At 37.5% G+C, this 22,324-nt stretch overlaps 1 protein-coding gene across 1 annotated transcript; it reads right to left on the bottom strand.

The window, feature by feature from the left end:
• Window positions 1–1,176: 1,176 nt before the first annotated feature.
• On the bottom strand, window positions 1,177–21,496 carry C9H10orf88 (chromosome 9 C10orf88 homolog). The gene is made up of 6 exons (XM_011721618.3): window positions 21,333–21,496; window positions 20,093–20,296; window positions 19,215–19,287; window positions 15,525–15,731; window positions 7,961–8,415; window positions 1,177–2,925 (listed from the first exon to the last, which is right to left on the bottom strand). Exons 1-6 carry the CDS (start codon window positions 21,494–21,496, stop codon window positions 2,691–2,693), a joined length of 1,338 nt encoding a protein of 445 aa, XP_011719920.1. The 3' UTR covers window positions 1,177–2,690.
• Window positions 21,497–22,324: the final 828 nt, after the last annotated feature.

Below are 22,324 nucleotides of genomic sequence, written 5' to 3'. Positions count from 1 at the left end.
AAATGACCCTGCATGGCTCCTTAACTGTAACACTTTTTTTTCTGTAGAGACAGGGCCTCACTATGTTTACTCAGGCTGGACTCAAACTCCCTGCCTCAGCCTCTCAAAGTGTGAGCCACCATGCCCAGACAGACTATAATAGTTTAATTTCAGAAGTTTTCTACCTCACACTGGGAAGCCAAACTAAATCAGCCATTTGAAATAGAAATACTTCTAGGGGCTGGGTGCGGTGGTTCACGCCTGTAATCCCAGAACTTTTTGAGGCTGAGGTGGGTGGATCATTTGAGGTCAGGAGTTCAAGACCAGATTGACCAACAGGGTGAGACCCCGTCTCTACTAAAAATACAAAAATTAGCCAGGCATGGTGGTGTGCGCCTGTAATCCCAGCTACTCAGGAGGTTGAGGTAGTTGAATTGCTTGAACCCAGGAGGCGGATGTTGAAGTGAGACGAGATCGCACCACTGCACTCTAGCCTGGGTGACAGAGTGAAACTCTGTCTTAAAAAAAGAAAAAAAAAGAAATACTTTCAGGGATATTTTGTCTTTGACTTTTAACATAAACACTAAGCTAATTCAAATAACGGTTCCTCTATGTTATGCTGGCATTGTTCCAAATAACAAATGCATAAGAGTATGTAGAGAAATCACAAATTTATCAAATTTCAAATTGCCAAATATTACTCTTTAAAATTATTGTGATCTTGCTTCCCAATTACTTCATCATCAAATGCATGCAGAGGGAATTCAGAATTGGCCTTTCAACTGTCTGCCTCTAACTTCATTCATCATCCTTGCTTGGAATACAGTAATTGCTACTACATCATAGCGAGGCACTTGGTGAATCAATGAACAGACTGCAACTACCACAAGATGCAGGACTATCAACTAACAGATTCAAACTTGAGACAGACTTCTCAATGAGAACGGAGATACTATCTTATATATGTTATGAACATCCCATAAATAATGGCCCTTCAAGGACTAGCAAAAGGGATATGCAAATCCTGACATTACTATGGTCACAGTTTGTTCCATATACTGTATCACCTTTGTAGTATGATAAAAATGAACAAACAGCATATAAATTAGCCCTCCTTTTGTTACCAACAAAGCTGGTCCTCCAAAAGATGGGGTCTTTCCCTGTTGGGTGTCACAAAGCCGATACATGAAACCAAAAAAGAGTGACAAACAGTGCAGGTTTTATTCAATTGCCACAGAATTGAGAAGCAGGAGCATGGCTCACAAATCAACTTTTCAACTAATGAGGAGTGAGGGGGTTAAAATATAATTTCTCTAGTAAAGGTGTTTCACATTAAAGCAAAGGGAGGAATATTCATGGATTTTTCAGAAATGGGCAGGGAACTTCCTAAAACCAGAGTGCTGCCTTCCTTTTTGTCCTTTCATGGCTTCTTCTGGTCATTGTCATGGCGATTGTCAACTGTCATGGAGCTGGTGGGAGTGTCATTTAGCACAGAAATAAGATTATAAAAAGGCTGAGGTCTTTTAAAAGTCATTTGGTCAGCTATCGCGGTTGTAACCAGTCTCCTCTGGTCTGGTTACAAAGGGAACTTTTCAACACAGGCACCCTGTTTCTTAAAGATAAGCAGAGTTATTGGGGCAGGGTAAAAATTCAGTTATGTCACGCAGGAATTACATCAGGTAACACTTTTAAAGAAGAAATTTGCCAAAACATTAAATGAGTATTCAAATAAGACATTTGAAGTAAAGATTAGTTGAAAATAAAACAGTTCTACTAACTAAAGACAAGTAGTTCCCAGAGCAGGTGCATTTATTTTTATATGCAAATATATCACACTTCAATGCATATACAATAGTTACAAGATCCAAAACCTAAGCCTATCAGAGAGAATTGCAATCCCTTGACTCATATGTGTTCATCCTTAAATGGAGAGCCTCAGTATTTCATACAATAAACATGCCAGAAAAGGATTCTGGGGAGAAAACCCGTATCAGCTCAAAAGGAGAGGTTTTCTTACACTGTCTGGAGTTGTTACTGAGGTCAAACAAGATGACTGCATCTGTTTTACAGGAAACATCAAATCCAAAGTACTAATCATAACAAGGACTAGGCTGGTTCTGATGTTTACTTTCCTACCTACAGCTACTCTGTAATGAAACAAATAATATTAACAGCCCCAGAGTGAACTAATTTTACACATGCCAAATATCACATCTTATTCATTATCTCAGATAAGTAATACAAAACGTAAACTGGTAATCTGAATTAAAGGCTCCAAGTCTTAAGTATCCAATTTTCCAAGACAATTAGAAAAAGAAAAAAATTCAAATACTCTAAGCATTATTTTTCATACTTCTAAGACTATAAGATATTCATATAAATAAAAATTATACTTAAACACATATACAATACAAACTAATGAACTGTATTAGAAATCCTCAAGCATTTTGAACTCAACACAAGTATACATACATTTCTGTAAGACTGAAAAATATCGTGAGCAAAAATAATTTGACTGTATCATATTAACTCGGTGTACAGTACTGGATTTAAAATAACAAGTGTAGTAAAAATGAAAACTGAGGTCACTTTGTGTAAGACAATGATCCCTCAAAGGACATTAAATACTTGCTTTTTATAAATATTTTTGGGTTTTGGCTTTGTAATAAATATGTAATAAATATCTGCAGTACACTGTTTATGTTGAGAGCTTATCTTTCTCCATTTGAAAGTCTTTCTCCAGAGTCATAATGTCTCAGAGGTATCCCAGTGGGCGGGGAGTTGGGATTTTGCAGCAAATCCATTAACAAAGCAATCTTATCATCAATGTGCTCCTGGAGTTTATATATTCGCTGGTCAATGTAATCCATAAGTTTCTTTTCCATCAGTTCCATATTTTTAGAAAGAATCTTTTCCAAGTAGGAGCAAACAGGTTGCTCTTCCATTCTAAAAATACATTTTTAAAAATATGTAAATTTTCCCTAATATTACAACAAAATCAACCAAGTTTATAAAACGAGCAGCCAACATAAATTGCTGAGATTTGTCTCCACAGCGTGCTCTGTCTTCTTACAATGCATTTCTAGGTTCTAATATACATCCACAATAGGCAACCACAGCCCTAAATGCCCAACACATTATTGTTTAATTCTTTTTTAGTATACAATTGAACAGAAATATAAAAGTGAAAAGGAACCCCCAAAGAGCAAGTCTTTAGAAAGGGTCTTTTTGATTTTGAGCTCCACATCAAAACTGATCTTGCCCAATTTTCTTCTAAAGTCAACGTGTGTATTTTCTAATACTTCCCCAAGCAACCCTATAAAGTTTTTCTTCCTTCATACAAACAACCTTACTAAACTACTAGAAGGTTATTTTTTAACCTGATATAAAAACACTTGAGAATTTAACTAGAATGGGCAAACTAACAAAATAAATAAAAAGAACATCAATTTCTAACGTTCACCATGAACATTAGAATAGTAAGTCTCAGGACAGGCACGGTGGCTCACGCCTGTAATCCCAGCACTTTGGGAGGCCAAAGTGAGTGGATCACTTGAGGTCAGGAGTTCGAGACCAGCCTGGCCAACATGGTGAAACTCTGTCCCTTACTAAAACTACAAAAATTAGCTGGGCATGGTGGTGGGCGCCTGTAGTCCCAGCTACCTGGGAGGATCGCTTGAACCCAGGAGACAGAGGCTACAGTGAGCCGAGATTGCGGCACTGCACTCCAGCCTGGGTGATAAAACAAGACTCTGTCTCAAAGTAAGAACAGGAACTCTCAGAGAATGTGGTCCGCAGAACCTTGGGGTCTCCATGATTCTTTTGGGAATTCACTGAGGTCACAAGTAGGTTTATACTAAGATATTATTTGACTTTTTCATCCTCATACTCATGAAAGAGGCTACAAAATATATGTTACTGCTCTGATGACTAACAGAATCTGTAGTCGTGTATTCTTCTCTTTCCTAAAATTTCACAAAGGAGTAGAGATTTAGTGTATAAATATATGCTTTTTCAGAGATTAATCCACTCTGTTCTCAGTATTCCTACTGTACTCTTACTAGTTATATTTGACTATACATGTATGATTCAATATATATAAGGCAGCCAAAAGCTATTATGTATAGATTCACGTACATTTAAAATAATACTATTCTCAATAAAATTTTAAAATCTGGCTTTTTTTCATAAAGACTGTTATTTATGTTAATACACAGTGGGTTTATTGTTATTTTTAAACAAATATTTTTATGTAGCCTACATAAGTTTATTGGAGTCCTCAATTATTTTTAAGAGTGTAAAGAACAAAAGTCTGAGAACTACTACTCTAGAATACACCAAAGAGAGTTTTTAGGAAACTCTTTTATTTTGAAATAATTATGGATTCACAGAAAGTTGCAAAGATACTAGTTTCTCAGTGCCCTTTATCCAATCCTCCCAATGGTTACATCTTATCTACCTATAATCCAATATCAAAACCAGGAAATTGATATTAGTATGTGTGTGTATAGTTCTATGCCATTTTATCACATGTACACATATTTATTTAACCACAACCATAATCAAGAGGCAGAACCATTCTTTAACTACAATGATCTCCTTCCTGCTACCCCTCTATTGTCATATCTACTTCCCTAAAATCTTCTTTCCCTAATACCTGGTAACCATCAACATGTTGTTCATCTCCACAATTTTATTATTTTGAAAATGTTATAGAAGTGAGATCATACAGTATGTGACCTTTTGAGATTATCTTTTGTCACTCAGCAAAACGCCTTTGAGAGATGTCCATGTTGTTTTTTACTGCTCATCAGCATTGCATGATATGGATGTACCACAGTTTAACCATTCACCTATTGCTAAGACATTTTAGTTGGGACTTTTGGGATATTACAAAGAAAGTTTCTAATTAACAACTGTGTACAAGTTTCTGTGTAGACCTGAGCTTTCATTTCTCTGGGATGTCCAGGAGTATAACTGCTGGGTTGTATGGTAACTGTATGTTTAGTTTTTAAGATATTGTCAAAATAATTTTTAGAGTGACTGTACCATTTTATATTCCTACCAACAATGTATGAGAGATCCAGTTCCCACACATCTTTGTCAGCATTTGGTATTGTTACCATTTTTAAAATTTAGCCATCCAAATATGTAGTGATACCTTGTGGTTTTAATATGCATTTCCCTAATAGTCATGAAATCAGTGTTGATCAACTTTCCGTGTGCTTATTTGCTACTTGTATATCCTGTCTGTTGAAATGACTATTCTTTTGCCCATGGTTGAATTGGATTATTAGGTTTTATTTTTATTTTCTTTTAACAGAGTTTTGAGAGTTCTTCATGTACTTCAGATACAGGTCATTTTCTGGATTTGTACTTTGCAAAGAATTTCTCCCAGTTTGTATTTTAATTCCCTTAACAGGGTCTTTCACAGACAAAAGTTTTACATTTTGATGGGGCCCAATGTATCAGTTTTTTATTTTATGGATCATGCTTTTGATGTCATATCTGATAACTCATTTACTAGTCCTAGGTCCCTAGAGTTTCTCCCATAGAAAAGCTTTATAGTTTTATATTTTACATTTTAGTCTATAAGTAATTTTGTGTTAATTTTTGCATAAAGTATAAGGTTTAAGCCACAATTCATTTTTTGCCTGTGGATATCCAACTGCTCCAGCACATGTTAAAAACACAGTTCTACCTCTATCGAATTATTTTTGCATTGTCAAACATCAGTTGGTGTACTTGTGTAGTTATTTCTGTGCTATCCATCTATAAGTCTATCCCTCTGACAATAACAGTGTTGAATACTGTGGCTATATGTCTTGAAATCAAGTAGTGATTTCTCTTATACTTTTTCAAAAATTTTTACAGTTCATCTTTTCATTTAAAAAAGTTCCCCATTTCTAAATTTTAGAATCATCTCATTCATATTTATAAAAAATCATGCTTGATTTTTCATAGGAATTGCATTAAATTTATATATTAACTAGGAGAGAATTGAGGCTTTTACTATGTTGTTTCTTCAAATCCATGAATATGGTATGTCTCTCCAGTTTTTAGGGCTTTTCTTTCCTTCATCAGTATTTTATATTTTCCAGTTTACATATCTTGTATATATTTTGTTAGGTTTATAAATTTTTTCATATACTGTATAAGTACTGTTTATAGATTTACATATTTACATAAATTTACATGTATTTTTGTGTATGTTAATTTTGGGGGGCATTCTAGTTTGGTGTCAGGCTAATACTGACTTCACAGAATGAGCTGGAACATCTTCCCTCCTCTTCTAGTTTTTGAAAGCATGTAAAATTGATGTTCTTTAAATGTTCAGTGGAAACCTCCAGTATAGCCATCTGGGCCTGGATATTTCTTTTTCATGAGCTTTCCAATCATTAATTAAGTATTTTTAGTGGTTATAGGACTATTCTATTACTTATTTCATGTTGGCTGAGTTTGGTTGGTAGTTTGTAGTTTTGGGGAAATTAATCCATTTCTCCTAAGTTGTCAAATTTATGAGCATAAATTTGTTTGTAATATTCCCTTCCTTGTTATCTTTTAATGGCCTTAGGATCAGTAGTGACATCTCATTACATTCCGGATACTGATGATTGTATCTTCTCTCTTTTTATCTGTTGATAGTCTTGTTAGAAGTTTATCAATTTTATTGAAATTTTCAAAGAACTGGCTTTTGGCTTCACTGACTTTGCTTGTTTTCAGTTAAATTGATTTCTGTTCTTTATTATTTCCTTCTTTCTGCTTGCTTTTAGTTCAGTTTGCTTGGCTTTAAAATTGTAAATTCAATTTCTTTAATGGTCATAGGACTATTCAGATTATTTTATTTTGGTTGAATTGTAGTTTTATGCTACTGATTTGAGAACAATCCTCTTTTCTAAGGTAATCATTTAGTGCTATAAGTATCCTTATCAACACTTCTTTAACTGCATCCCACAAATTTTGATGTGTTGTATTTTCATTCATTTCTGTGTAATACGTTTAATTTCTATCTAGACTTTTTCTTGAACCATAAACTTAAGAATACTGTGTAATTCCCCAAAATGTGGAAATTTTGTTGTCTTTTATTGATTTCTAGTAAGATTCATTTATGGTCAGAAAACATACATTGTATTATTTCAATCCTCTTGAATTTGGTCACATTTGCTTTGTGACTCAAGATATAATCTATCTTTGCAAATCTTCCATAGATGCTTGAAAAAAGTGTATATTCTCCTATTGTTGGTAGAGTTCTCTACAAATGTCAACTCAATCCTGCTGGTTGTTAGTGGTGTTTAGTTACAAAATAATCCAACTACCTCATTTTCAAATAAAATCTCTTATGCTAAAGAATATTAAACAGTGTGGCAACATGTTTAAGCCAAAACCACACCTAGAGTCCTGAATTCTAGTCTAGAACACCATTTTGACACACTATATATTAAGCAATTAGGAACATACTAAATACTTAGCTACCTCTTAATCAAATATGTACTGCCAAAATAAGGGATTAAGAGACTGGGGATAATAGCCTGTTAACTACAAATTATTATTATCGTAATATAGTTTTTTAATAATTCAGGAATTTGCCTAGATCAAACATAATCTTCAAGGAAAATGTCATAATGACATGCTTAACATACCCAGGCACAAAATAGTACAAATATATAAAAACAACATAAAGATTATGATTCCCACAGCTCCCTTCCATTCATGCAAATTACTTTCTATTCCAACTGTGAACTAATACTTGTGACCCTTCCACAAAATGCCTGAGAAGTGTGCAAAACCTCCAGTTATAGGGACTTCTTTCAAAGTAATCCATTAGTTATCCCCTTTAAGTGTTAATGGTAAAATGTAAAACTTGCTAAAATTTTCTCTGGAAACGCATTTTAGGAGTACTCATTGAGACAAATCTGTTTCCTTTTATCTGATTTTTCCACCTACCAAATCAAAACTTCATATGTCTTAAAATAATACTTACCCAACACCAAGAATGCGTTTACCGTGCTTGGTGATGTTTTCCTGACACTCGGTCTTATTTCCCACACGGAGATGATTAACTTGACTACATAAATTCTGGAGAAAAGGTAGCAACTCAGAGTTAGGTATATTTGAGTTGTCACTTGCTTTCTTTGGTAAGAAAGAGGACACTGCATTTTTAAGATCATTTTCAAGAAGGGAATGGTTTTGAGGCACAATTTTACACTCATCAAGCTTGGTAGAATTCTCTCCACCATGTAGTTGTGTACTTTTATCAATGTAAGTTTGTAAGTTTTCAGTCACATTCCCAGATGTCAATCCAGTTCTAAAAGGAAAAGGTGTGGAGGATGACTTGTCTAAGGCTCCTAAGGTAGATGAGGATTGTAGTCCAATCATATGCTTGTATCCAGAATTGCCCAACACCAACTGAAGCTGCTCTCCAATGGGAATACAATTCTAAACAAAGTAAACAAATGTTAATATTAATAATACTGACAGCTAACTTTTGGAGTAATTACTATGAGTTGGGCACTGTGTATTGTTTCATTTGATCCTCAAAACATCCTTATAAAGTAGGCCACTAATACTATCCCAATATTAAGCTGAGGAGACCAAGGCTAAAGGTACGTAGCCAAGGTAACCAGCCAGTAAGTGGCAGAATTGGGACATGAATGCAGGCCAATTAACTCCAGTCATGACTTTCAATTATTTCATTGTAGTTTTTCCCAAAATAAAATATTAAATAAATACTAGCATGAATAGTCAAACTGCACTGACACTAACGTTTCCACTACAAATTCTCTTTATGATAATAAAATGTACTACTCTCAACTGAGTCACAAGAACAGATAAGTTTCTTAAAATTCAATTATATCATTCCCAACTGTCAAAATATGGTAAGTCACTGACTTTTATCCAGTAGACTCTTTTGCAATGAATTTTTCCTGGAAACTACACAGATAATTACGCTATTTAAAGTTAGATGCTCTATGGATACATTTGTGACATTTTCAATGACTGAAATTAGCTACTTCTGGCTGGGTTTAAGAATTCCCAGGATAATGAGAGTTGTTTTGCAGCCTCAATTCAACTGCTTATGCAGTATTATTTCCTGAGAAGATTCTGGCTTACCTTGAAAGGATGATTACAATATCTCCCTTTTATGCTCTTTAATTTTTCCATTAGATAAAAGAAAATACCTCTAGCCTAAGTGTTAAGGCATATGGCTCTACTCTAAATTCAAAACATAAAAGTCTACTATAGATTCTTATCAGGGGGTATCATCCCACACTTATTGCTGTTCAACAGCTGATGGAACAGACGGAAAAAGCAATATGTAAATTAGCTGAAGAAACTCAGTTCATATACTTACAGATATTCTAAAAAGTTATTACTAAACTAAGCCAGAACAACATTCATTTATTCAACAGATATTTACCAGGAATCTACTCTGTGCTAGGTGTTGTTTCAAGCACTGGAAATAAAGCAGTGAACAAAATAAATTAAAATCCCTGACCTCACAGAACCTGTATGACAAACTACAAAAGAAAAGAAGGAAAAAGGGGAAATAAAAGAAAGAAAGTAAGAGAAAGAGAAAAGAAGTGAAGAAGGAAGAAAGAAGAGAAAAAAATAAAGAAAAGAAAAGAAAGAAAAAATGTATCATGAAATGGAGATGGTGATAAATACTTTAGGGAAAAATAAAGCGGAAAGGAGAAAAATAAGGGCCAGGGAAGCTGGGGAAAGATTTGTAATGTCATGTCCCCATCTAACTTTTTACAAACTGCACTTTGGAAAAGTGCTCTTTATAGAGAAATGTTAACCTATTGTAAGTTTATCTTGTTTTATAAAATGCAAGTTTTGAATAAACCTGAATATTTAAATATTCCTGGAATAAGATGAATTAAGTAAAATTACAAAATGTTAACATTGGACAACTCCCCATAAGCTCAAAGGAAGTTATTCAGTTATAACAGGAAAGTCCATTTATTTCTCTATGACATTTCAAAACAAAATGTACAGTGGAAAACTACATTAAAAGTAATAATATTTACACTACAGTCAATATCAAAATTACGGGTGAACATTAAGGAGGCAGAACATTTAAACAGAAAAATCTACATGTAAAGGTATTTGCTATGTAAATTTTTCCTTTCTGACATATAATATTCTGTTTATAAAAATTCACTGATTATGAAAATTAGTCATTGGTTAAGAATGTAAAATAGTACAGTAGTGATGAAAACCAGTATGGAGGCTCCTCAAAATATTAAAAATAGAACTACTATATGATCTAACAATCCCACTTCTGGGCGTATATCCAGAAGAACTGAAATTGGGATCTCAAAAAGATTATCTGCACTCCCATGTTCACTGCAGCAGTACTCACAACCGCCAAGATACAGAAACAACCTAAATGTTCACTGACTGATGTATTGATAAAGAAAATGAAATATCATTGAATGAATATCATACAATGAAATACCATTCAGCCTTTGAGAAGAAGGATATTTTGTCATGTGACAATATGATCAATCTGGAATACATGCTAAGTGAAATAAGCCAGGTACAGAAGAATAAATAATGGATGATTCCACTAATGTGACGTATCTAAAATAATTAAATTCAGAAAGAGAGAGTAGAATGGTGGTTGCTAGGAGATGGGGGGAAGGAGAAACGAGGAATTGCTATTCAATGAGTATGAAGTTACAGCTTTGCAAGATGAATCTGTTTTACAGACCTTCTGTACAATAGGGTCTATAGTTAACAACACCATATTGTACATTTAAAAATTTGTTAAGAGGGTAGATCTCATGTTAAGTATTCTTACCACAATTTTAAAAAGGTCATCTTCTGAGATGAGAGCTCTTTAGATGATCTTTTCTCTTTGGATTAAATATCAAGAAATTCAGATACGTCTACATGCCACCATAGGAAATGAAGAATTCTCAGGTGGCCGTGTTGGTTAAAATTCATGGTGAAGAAAAATTACTTATAAATAAAACTATAAAAATTTAAAGACATGGCCAAAATAAAAATACATCTAGTTTTATTTTTTCCTAAAGTCAAGATTTTAAAATAGAGAAATCAGACAGTAAACTAATATTCTCTAATTGTTTCCAAAATTTGTTCACAAACAATTGCTTCCTTTTAAAAATCTTCCATTAAAAGAGTTATTATTAAACTACAATGTACATAAAACTCACTTAGACATGACTGTTTAAAACACTGATTCCTGGACCCCACCCTCTGGGAATGAGTAGTGAGGGCCAGGAATCTGCATTTTGAAGACCTTCCAAAGGATTCTGACACAGGTGTTCAATGATGGACTGTACTTGAAAAAATACACTGCCCTAAATAAATTCTTAATAAAGCTCAAATCTCACAACTTGTCAAAGTCTTCATTTATCTTCAATATTCCTTTACAAAAGTATCTTCTAATTTCCTCTTTATCTCTAAACTTGAAAAAAAAAAGCCGTGTGCACTTAGTAACTCCCATATACCCAGTTACTACCTAAATACCTTACTACCTAATCCCTCACAACTTGGTTCATGTCTCGTCACTATTCATACTTACTCCCCGAGGATCTCCAAGAAACAGTTGATCAATTCAATAGGTGTGTGTGCATATACACACATACATACATGTATATATACATGTATATACACACATACACACACACACATATATATGTATGTATGTGTCACATTACAAAGTTTTGGTCAACAATGGACCCACATATGACAGTAGTCCCATAAGATTATAATGGAGCTAAAAAATTCCAGTCGCCAAGTGGCATCACAGTAACACATTACTCACATGTTTGTGGCAATGTTGGTGTAAACCAACCTATTGCACTGCCAGTCATATAAAAGCATAGCATGTTTTGGGAGGCTGAGACGGGCGGATCACGAGGTCAGGAGATCAAGACCATCCTGGCTAACACGGTGAAACCCCCTCTCTATTAAAAAAAAAAAATACAAAAAAACTAGCCAGGCGAGGTGGTGGGCGCCTGTAGTTCCAGCTACTCAGGAGGCTGAGGCAGGAGAATGGCATAAACCCGGGAGGCGGAACTTGCAGTGAGCCGAGATTGTGCCACTGCAGTCCAGCCTGGGCAACAGAGCGAAACTCCGTCTCAAAAAAAAAAAAAAAAAAAAAGCATAGTATGTACAATTATGTACACCATATACTACACAGTAATAATAATAATAATAAATGACTATGTTGCTGGTTTATGTATTTATGATACTATATTTTTAGTCTTAAAGTATATTCCTTCTGCTTATATATTCTAAAAGTTAACTGTAAAACCACGTCAGGCAGGTCCTCTGGGAGGTCTTCCAGAAGAAGACATTGTTATTATACAATATGACAGCTCCATGGGTATTACTGTCCCTGAAGATCTTCCAGTGGGGCAAGATATGGAGGTGAAAGACAGTGATACTTATGATCCTGACCCTCTGTAGGCCTAGGCTAATGTGAATGTTTGTGTCTTTGTTTTAAGCAAAAAAGTTTAAAAATTAAAAAAAAAAAATACAAAAAAAGCTTAATAGAAAAAGGATATAAAGAAACCAAATATATTTTTACAGCTATATAATGAGTTTGTGTTTTAAGCTAAGTGCTACTACAAAAGAGTCAAAAACTTTTTTAAAATTTAAGTGTAAAAAGTTAAAAAGTTACAATAGGCTGGGCATGGTGGCTCACGCCTGTAATCCCACCCAGCACTTTGGGAGGCTGAGGAGGGTGGATCACCTGAGAACCTGGAGTTCAAGACCAGCCTGGCCAACATGGCAAAACACCATCTCTACTAAAAATAAAAAATTAGTCCGGTGTGGCGGCATGTGCCTGCAATCCAGCTACTACTACTAGGGAGGCTGAGGGAGAAGAAAGGCAGAGGTTGCTGTGAGCCAAGATCATGCCACTGCATTCCAGCCTGGGCGACAGAAGAAGACTGTCTCAAAAAAAAAAAAAAAAAAAAAAAAAAAAAAAAATTACAATAAGCTAAGGTTAATTTATTATTGAAAAATAAAAAATGCTTTAAAAAATTTAGCATAGCCTACATGTACAGTGTTTATAAAGTCTAAAGCAGTGTACAGTAATGTTCTAGGCCTTCATATTCAGTTACTGACTTACCTAGAGTAACTTCTAGTCCTGCGAGATTAGTTCATGGTAAGTGCCCTACAGAGGCGTGCCATGTTTCATCTTGCATACTACATTTTTACTGTACCTTTTCTATGTTTAGATACACAAATCCTTACCATTATAACTGCCTAGAGTATTCTGTAAAGTAACATGCTATACAGGTTTGTAACCTAGGTAGAGAGTAGGCTATATGATCTAGGATTCTGCAAGTACATACTATGATGGTTTCACAACCGTGAAATCCCCTAATCACCTATGTTCTCAGAACATATCCCCACTGTGAATTGACGCATGACTGTGTATATGTACTTGGAGCCATAAACAAGACACATAAGTCTTGTTTGCATGAAGCTTATCTTTTAGTGAGATAAACATGCAACCAATACAAAAACAACAACAAAGTGGTCAAAAGAGCACTGATGAAACTGATATGGATTTGGAGGTACATGCTACTTTACACTGGTTGGCTAAGAAAGTTGTCATTAACGATGTAACATTAAAATGAGATCTGAATAAGAAAAATGCAGATACAGAAGTATCACAGAGAGGGGGTTCTGGACACAGAGAGCAGTTATGAGTGCAAAGGTCTGGAGGTGGGAATATATTTAGATATTTATGGAATATAAACATCAGAATGTCTGGAACAAGCTACCCAAGGAAACATGGCAGGAGATGAGGTTGAGAAGGCAAGCAGGGCCTACATTTTAGAGATCAAGGTAAGGTATCAGGATTAACTCTAAGTACAAAGGGAGGCAAGCAGTCAGGGGGCTTTGCACAGGAGAAGGATGAGATCCAATTACCCTTTGAGGTCATTCTCGGTACATTGTGGAGAATGGATTGTAGCAGGGCAGGAGGGCCAGTTAGGAATCTCCTGAGGTGTCCAGGTGAGAACATGGTGTGGGAGGAAGAAAAGTACACATTTCCATCTTTTTTGAAATTCTTCTTTCTGTGGTTTCCATAATCTTCAGCTCTCCTGGTTCTCTTAACTCAGCCCATATTACAATACTGGGACATTAATATTTGTGAACCACACAAAATCTACAAGGAGTTCTTGCATTATTTAAAATTTTCACATCAATTCTGTGATCCCTACAGTGTTATCATTTAGATTTTGTATATGAGGAATTCATATTGAAAAAAATATGAATCAACTTGCCATAGGATGCAGAACTAAGAAGAGGCAGGACAAGAGCTTGAAGTCACTTTGCCTAACATCAAATCCTTTCTCTTGCTACTCTATCACACTGCTGCCTTCTACATTTCCGGTTACCTTTCTCCTCTCCCTGTATCTTTACAAATGCAGCTACTCTCCAAGGGTCTTTCTTCCTTGCTTCAGTCCCTCCCTTCACCACAGTACCTGTTAGCTACTGTGGGAACACCCCTAAACTTCCCTTCCAGCCACTGAAAGTTCATTCCATTTCTACTAATCCTCTGTTTCCAGATGTTTGCAACATACTTCCAGGGAATATCTTATTCACAGCTAAAACTCAATGTTCCCAAAATTAAATTCCTTTTTCCTCCAAGCATCCTCCTCCTTTGGGCTGCATTTATATTATTAGCATCACCATCTTCAGAGCCTCGATTTCATGTTTAACTTGTTTTTTCTATCATAATACCAATATTAAGTTAGCTGTCAAGTCCCAATGGCTCCATCATTTTAGCATCTCACAATCCAGCATTATGTTACTATGTTCAATCTTAGACCTCATTCACTCTTATCTGGATGAGGGGAATAACGTGCAGCTTGTCTTCTCCTTATAGTCTCACCTTCTTCAGATTCACCTTACACATGACAGTGGCTTAACATTTCTTGAAACATAAGTCAAAAACATCTACAAATTTAAAGTAGGATCCAAAGCTCTTTATGATCTAGCTGAAATCTACTTTAAACTTCCCCTATTACTGTTTTGCTTCAGAGAAATGAACTACTATTCATTTTTCAGCTATATCAAATTCTTCTAGCATTCAAGATTTTATTCACCTTATTTTTTGTCTGAAATGGCCTTCTTTCTAATTTACTTGCCTAATCCCACCCTTCATTTTAAAGGGCTAGATAAAATACCACTTCCTTTAGTGAGCCTTTCCTTAGTGTTTTCATCATTCCCCATTTACATGCTCCAGAATGTAAAAATTCTTAAAGACTACAGACTAACTGATCATCTTTGCACACTCAAAATTGCTCAAACCAGTGCCTTGTTCACTGCAAGAAAAAAAACTTGCTGAATGAATCAATTCATAAAAAGTATGAAAATGTGTAGTCAAAACACTTTGTAGAAGGGCAAATCTATAAAGTTAACTTCTATAAAACTAAAAGATAACAGTTAAATCAGTATAAAAGGAAAATTTTAAGTCATACATTTCTTTACAAAAAGCAATCGTTCTGAAATTGTCAATGGCATCTGGAAAGAAATCCATTTCTACTTACCCGCTGCTGAAATCTAACCATATCCATCAACTGCTGAGCTCCAGGAGATAACTTTGACCCCATGGATTCCATTATGGTTTGGACCTTGTCAAGGTCTATCCTTGATCCTAGAGCAGGAAAGCTTGTTGAAGAATTTGCCAGAACTGATCTCATGTGTACCACAACTTTACTGATGAACACACGCTGCCTTTCGCCAAAGGAGAGCAACTATTATAAAACAAAAGTTCCAGAAAATAATGATATTAAAAACAATCATCATTTAAGGTCACTTCTTGGTATCACCTAAACAAGAGTGAAGCATTCAAGAATCTAAAAACTAACTTCAAGTATATTTTAAACTTTTCTCTAGAACAGCAATAGTTAGGAAAAATTCCAATTTATCATGAGGCTCAGATGAACTATTTAAATAAAAGAGTCCTTTCAAAAATTAAGACTTCATGTACAATAACAAATGAGGTGGTTAAATAAATGTTTACCTATTTAAAGAACTAAAAATAAACTACAATAGTCCCTCTTTACCTGTGGAGAATGTGTTCTAAGACCTCCAGTGGCTCCCTGAAACTGCATATAGTACCAACCTCTATATTTTTTCCTATACATACATACCTATAATAAAGTTTAATTTATAAATTAGGTATAGTAAGCGTTTAATAATAAAACAGAATAATTTTGACAATATAATAAAAGTTATGTATATGTTACTGCCCATTAGCCACTTATAGCCAAATGTATCATCAGAAGGTCAATAGTAGCCTAGTGCTGTATTACAATGCCTATGTCATTCACCTCACTTCATCTCATTACCCTTCCTGTAATGATGTGATATGGTAAAATGCCTACATAATGAGATGGAGTGAGGTGAATGATATAGGCATTGTAATACAGCACTAGGCTACTACTGACCTTCTGATGATACATTTGGCTGTAAGTGGCTAATGGGCAGTAACATATACAGTAGGGATACACTAGACAAAAGGATGATTCATGTTCCAGACAGGACTGAGCAGGATGGCAGGAAATTCCATCATACTACTCTGAATGAAGCACAATTGAAAACTTATGAATTGTTTATTTCTGAAATTTTCCATTTAATATGTTTGGACCTCAGCTGACTGTGGGTAATGGAAACCGGGGAAAGTAAAACCGCAGATAAAGGGGAACTACAATATACCTACCAATCTGAGACCTTAACATACCACAACTTGCTACTTAACAAAAAATAAGACTGGCCAGATGCCCATGCAAAATGTTTACTGAAATAATAAGTAAAATTCAATCCTTTCAAATTCAGAACTATAAGAGAATATCAGAATGATGTAACATAGCTTGCTGGATTACACATAGAAATGACGACTTCAAGGGTGATTTTCTAACTTGTTAAAGGACACTCAATTAGTAAAGGACCAGCTTGAAACCTAGCTCTTTTGGCTTCTATCCCTGTAGTTTATCCAACATTTTATTCTGTCCATATTTCTGAAACAAGAGACATTTCATTTGTGGTACAGACAACAGAGTAGCAAAATTGAAAGGGAACAGGCTTTAGAATCAGACAAACCTGAGTTTAAATTATGACTCTGGTACTTACAACCTGTGTGACCCTGGGCAAATGCTAAATCTGAGTCAGGATTAAAATGAGAGAAGACAGTAGCAATGATTTCACATAGTTGTTGTGAGGATTATATGTTAAAATGTCCAGTAGCGACCACTAAGTGCTCAAAAACTTGTAAGTGCTCAAAAACCTTGCGTCAGAACAAGCTTTCCTATCAATCCTAGAGTTTCCCTGAAATAACCCTTTGCATTCCCATGTACTTTCATAGAACAGTTTAAAAAAAAAAACCATTCACCTTCAGAGACACACACAGGTTCATATATCAAACAAGGACATAGGTCAATACAGACTCATGATCCAAGATCTCTTGAGTGTTGAACCAAAGACGTGACTGTCTTCAACATTTTAAGGAAACACCCTATTAACCTCCTACCTCTCAACTTCTCTGTAGTTCCCCTTTCTCTTCTTAACCCCATGGCCTTTTTCAGCATTAAATATAATACTTATTATACTCATTGGTCTCCTTATTGTCTGTCTCGCCCACTAGAACACAAGCAACATAAGGGCAGACATTTCAGTTTATTTACTTATTGCTAATTCCTAAATGACTGGTATAGTACCTGACATTAAGAGGCACTCAAATCTTTGTTGAATGAATATATCACTTTATTCAAATGGTTTTAGAAGTTATTTAATATATACTATCCAAAACAACATCTTGGGATAATCAGTTCTGTGAGTTTGCTATCTGCCTGTGAAAATCACTTATTTTTTCTTATTGTAAAAATAAGTTTCAATCTTCTATAAGTAATGATAGTAAGTACAGAATTTTAGAGATAAAAAAAATCCAAGAATTTTCTTCAGCTAATTTTACCCCTGAGATAGGTCCAAAATTTACCCAAGACTAATCCACTAGTCAGCGACAGAACTGAATTAACACTCAGGGCTGAGGACTTCCAACTCATTACCTTATCCCTAGACTCTGAAGACACAACTAACAGTTACCTTAACAATATTTTTCATGCTGAAGACAACAGTCTAATCCCTTAAACTTATTGGTTCTCTTGCTTGAAACTTCTCTAATTTCATTCTTTTTTTCTTTTTTTTTTTTTTTTGAGACGGAGTCTCGCTCTGTCGCCCAGGCTGGAGTGCAGTGGCCGGATCTCAGCTCACTGCAAGCTCCGCCTCCCGGGTTCACGCCATTCTCCTGCCTCAGCCTCCCGAGTAGCTGGGACTACAGGCACCCGCCACCTCGCCCAGGCTAGTTTTTTGTATTTTTTAGTAGAGACGGGGTTTCACCGTGTTAGCCAGGATGGTCTCGATCTCCTGACCTTGTGATCCACCCATCTAAGCCTCCCAAAGTGCTGGGATTACAGGCTTGAGCCACCGTGCCCGGCCAATTTCATTCTTTTATAAATGGGGCCAAAACTGCTTATGGGTTTTTGCCACCACTATACAGAGTTTTTAAAAATGTTTTTTTGCTCAATTTCCCAACACTTCAAAATACACAGCACTACTATATTAACAATACATTATCCAAAGTTAATAAATGGTCAAATTCTATTTTTATTATTTTTTTAGTGAGATGGGGTTTCACTCTGTTGCCCAGGTTGGTCTTGAACTCCTGGGCTTGAGCAATCCTCCCACCTCAGCCTCCTGAGTAACTGGGATTATAAAAATGTACCACTGCACGTGGCTCATCGTTAAATTTTAAGAGAAAAAGTCTACTCCCTGGTCACCGGGTGAAAAATTAAAAAAAAAAAATTTTTTTTAATACAATGTTAAAAAGGGCTGATAATTTTTTAGAAAAGCAATTTCTTTTTATATGTTTACTAAGTATTTCTGAGCCTCATCTCTACTAAAAATTAAAAAACACCAGGCATCGTGGTGCATGCCTGTAGTCCCAGCTACTCAGGAGGCTGAGGTGGGAAGTTAGCTTGAGCCGGGAGATGAGGTTGCAGTGAGCCATGATTGTCCTGCTGCACTCCAGCCTGGGCAACAGAGCAAGATACTGTCTTGAAAAAAAAAAAAAAAAAAACAAGCAAGTTGGACTAATTGTATTACTAATCCAAAAGAAAACAAGCATACACAGAGTACAAAAACAACTTAGTTGTCAAATTAGTTAACAACTGACAACTTACCTTTATTTTACAAGCATGTGTGGAGGACTCCAATTTTAGATATTTTTTGTACAAAATAACCTTTTCATGTTCACTAAAAATAAAAAAAGAATTAATTTTTTTTACTTACGTATGTTGTCACTTTTAATATTTACACTTACAAATAAATGTTTCCAGAACAATATTTAAATCCTAAGATTCAGTTTTCCTGGTGAGGCATGAAGAGTTGGGATCCATTACTGAAGCACATTGCCTATGACTACATCTACCACTTTCTAGGCTCAATGAGAAAATTACATTATACAACATAGGTACAACCATGTAGCCAGACTGTATTTTAAAGCTCAATAAACACAGCAATTGTTTCCAACATGCAGGATACAAAACAGTCATATTTTGGGTTACATTAAAGACACACTGGGGAAAAATCTTCATAAGAAAAAAAATTACAAGTTGCGTTACAGGTTAATAAATAGGTTTATGTAGCACAGTCTTAGATCCCTCCACCATTTCTAATGGGCTTCCAAGAAGAAAATGTGTTCAAAGTTCCAGACTGACTACCAAGTTAACTTTTGGAAGACAGACTGCTGTGAGTTTAAGGAAAGAGACACACCTCTCAAAATTTCATTCTAATAAAACTCTTCCACTAACTAGCTATGACCTCCTACCAATTCACCTCCACTGTTAGTTCTAAACTTCAACATTTAAAAAATAACCAGGCTGATCTACACTGTCTTTAAGATCTCTAAAGTTCTAAACTTCTATGCCTACTGGCACATTTTTATCTTTTCTCCCATAACATATGGCATCAATGTCAGAGAATCAATAATTATTGCAAAAAGTGAGAAAACTCAAAACACTAATTCAGAAGAACATTTTCCCGTGTACAAGCCACACACCTGTCATCCAGGACAGTACAAACATTCTTGCCCCTACTGGTTCCACAGTACTCCTCTCCTAAGTACACTTCCATATTTCTTGCTGAACTTAAAATGCCAATAGAAGCGATTTCTTCACCTCCATCGGGGCCACACCTCAGGTAAAGGAAGCAGGGGCTTTCATCTTGGTTGTTCAGGTTTCTCTTCAAAATCACCAGATCCTGGCTGAGAGGAAGATTGGTGAAAACATCACACAGTATACTTCTCTGAACATGACTCATAACCCACTTGTTAGATCATGAGGTTGCTTTCTTCTTCTTCTTCTTCTTTTTTTTTTTTTTGAGACGGAGTCTCTCTCTGTCGCTCAGGCTGGAGTGCAGTGGCCCGATCTCTGCTCACTGCAAGCTCCGTCTCCCGGGTTCACGCCATTCTCCTGCCTCAGCCTCCCAAGTAGCTGGGACTACAGGTGCCCGCCACCACGCCCGGCTAATTTTTTTGTATTTTTAGTAGAGACAGAGTTTCACCTTGTTAGCCAAGATGGTCTCGATCTCCTGACCTCGTGATCCGCCCGCCTCGGCCTCCCAAAGTGCTGGGATTACAGGCGTGAGCCACCGCGCCCGGCCGGGGCTTCTTTCTTCTAACTCACTTTCACTTGCCCTTGAGGTCCAAGCACCTTCCCAAGCATCCAACAAGCACTCAACACAGAATTCACACGGAAATGGAGGTGTCACACATCAGGGCTTTCCCCTCTCATTTTTCCCTTAATCATCAACATTGTACTCAATCTCCTGCCATTGACTCTCGGATAATTACATAAATTACTGGACACCTACTGTGTGCACAGGAGTAGGAGCAGGGCACAATAAACGACAAAAGTGTATTTTTTTCGAAATTAAGTCGACGACGGTCGTCTATAGCTAGACGTTTTACACAGCCTATTTTGGTGGAGAGGAGGTGGCTTGTTTGAGGGTAGGTGGGCGGACTGACTTTGACAGCAGCCCTGAGGAGCTGTCACGCCTGTCCCGGACGTTTATGAAATTCCGAGTCCGGGTCACCTTCCCCCGCTCACGCCCGGGAGCCTCGGCCCCTTCCCGGCCGGACCCACCCCGGACCACCTCGCAGCTCCCCTCCCCCACTAGAGACCCGGCACCAACTGCTCTCCCGGATCCCGGGCTCAGACCCTCTCGCCTCCCCTCACAGCTCCCAGAGGAGCGGGACAGTTGCCGCGCGTAGCGACCCCGTCCCCGTCGGCTCGGCGCACCCTGGAGCAGGCGGCGCCAGCAGCTCCTCCCAGTCGAAGTCACCGGGGCCGAGACCGGCCCGGGTGAGAAGGAGGTTGTGGGTCAGGGCCCCGCCTGCAACATCCCAAGAAGAGGCCAGCGTGGGGCGGCGGGTGAGGCCCCGGTCCTCGGTCCGTGTCTCCATTCTGCCGCCTTCAGTCAGGCCAGCCCAGCCCCGGAACCTCTCTTCCAGTGCTTGAATTTCCGCCGGTACAACGTGAAAGTGGGCTGCAAAGCGACTTCCGGCTCACTCCGCTTCAAGTACCGGCGACTTCTGGCTTTGGTTGGGAGAGCAGGCACCAGAGCTACGCATGCGCATGTGCCTGCTGGACTCAGGCGCGGCGCTCGTAGTGTGCGGGGCAGCGGAGGAGAGCGGAGCCTGTGGACTGGCGGACCCTCGCTCGCTCGCTCGCTCGCTGGAGACTATGCGCAGGCGCGGTGCACTGCGCGCCGGCACTAGGGTGTTTTTGCCGTTGGCTGTGGAGAAACAGCAGGCGGCGTGGACTGCCGTTGCTGAGCTGGTGTGGAATGTCTGTGGTCAGGTAGGTGTGGTCTCGTCGCTCTACGCGGCGTGCAAGACCGACTCCTGACCTCGTTCTTTCCCGAGGGGACGCCAGGGCCTTTTCTGCCTCCGCTCCGTCGGGTCTGCAGCGTTTGTGGCAGCGAGCGCGGTGGAGGCGCTGCCAATTCTGGTTATTTTTACTCCGAACTCTTCTAGCCTCCCTCACACATATTCTCGCGTTAGAGTGGAGGTTGAAGCGGATGATGAGGTTTTGCGGTTGAAGGGCGTCTGTGATGGGCATTGAGCCATGCTGGCCTTCGCCGGGTGCCCATCTCAGCTGACACCCCCTGACCCCATGTGTGACCTGCCCCTCGGGCCGCGGGAACCCTGGCAGCCAGGACTGGACGCTCTGGGTGACAGAAATCTGAAATGCAAGAAAGACCCAGGGACCGAAGGCAGGGGCTGCACCAT

The sequence above is a fragment of the Macaca nemestrina genome, chromosome 9 (assembly GCF_043159975.1).
Source record: "Macaca nemestrina isolate mMacNem1 chromosome 9, mMacNem.hap1, whole genome shotgun sequence".
Lineage (NCBI taxonomy): Eukaryota > Metazoa > Chordata > Mammalia > Primates > Cercopithecidae > Macaca > Macaca nemestrina.
The sequence above is the reverse complement of the archived record's forward strand: the minus strand, read 5'-3'. Positions and strand labels throughout refer to the sequence as shown.

Coding starts and splice junctions, on each gene's coding strand:
- C9H10orf88 (XM_011721618.3), bottom strand. CDS start 21,496: ATGGAGACACGGACCGAGGACCGGGGCCTCACCCGCCGCCCCACGCTG. Junction 15,732..19,214: donor CACATGCTTGTAAAATAAAG/GTAAGTTGTCAG, acceptor GTTTTATAATAG/TTGCTCTCCTTTGGCGAAAG. Junction 2,926..7,960: donor AAACGCATTCTTGGTGTTGG/GTAAGTATTATT, acceptor ATGTATTTTTAG/AATGGAAGAGCAACCTGTTT.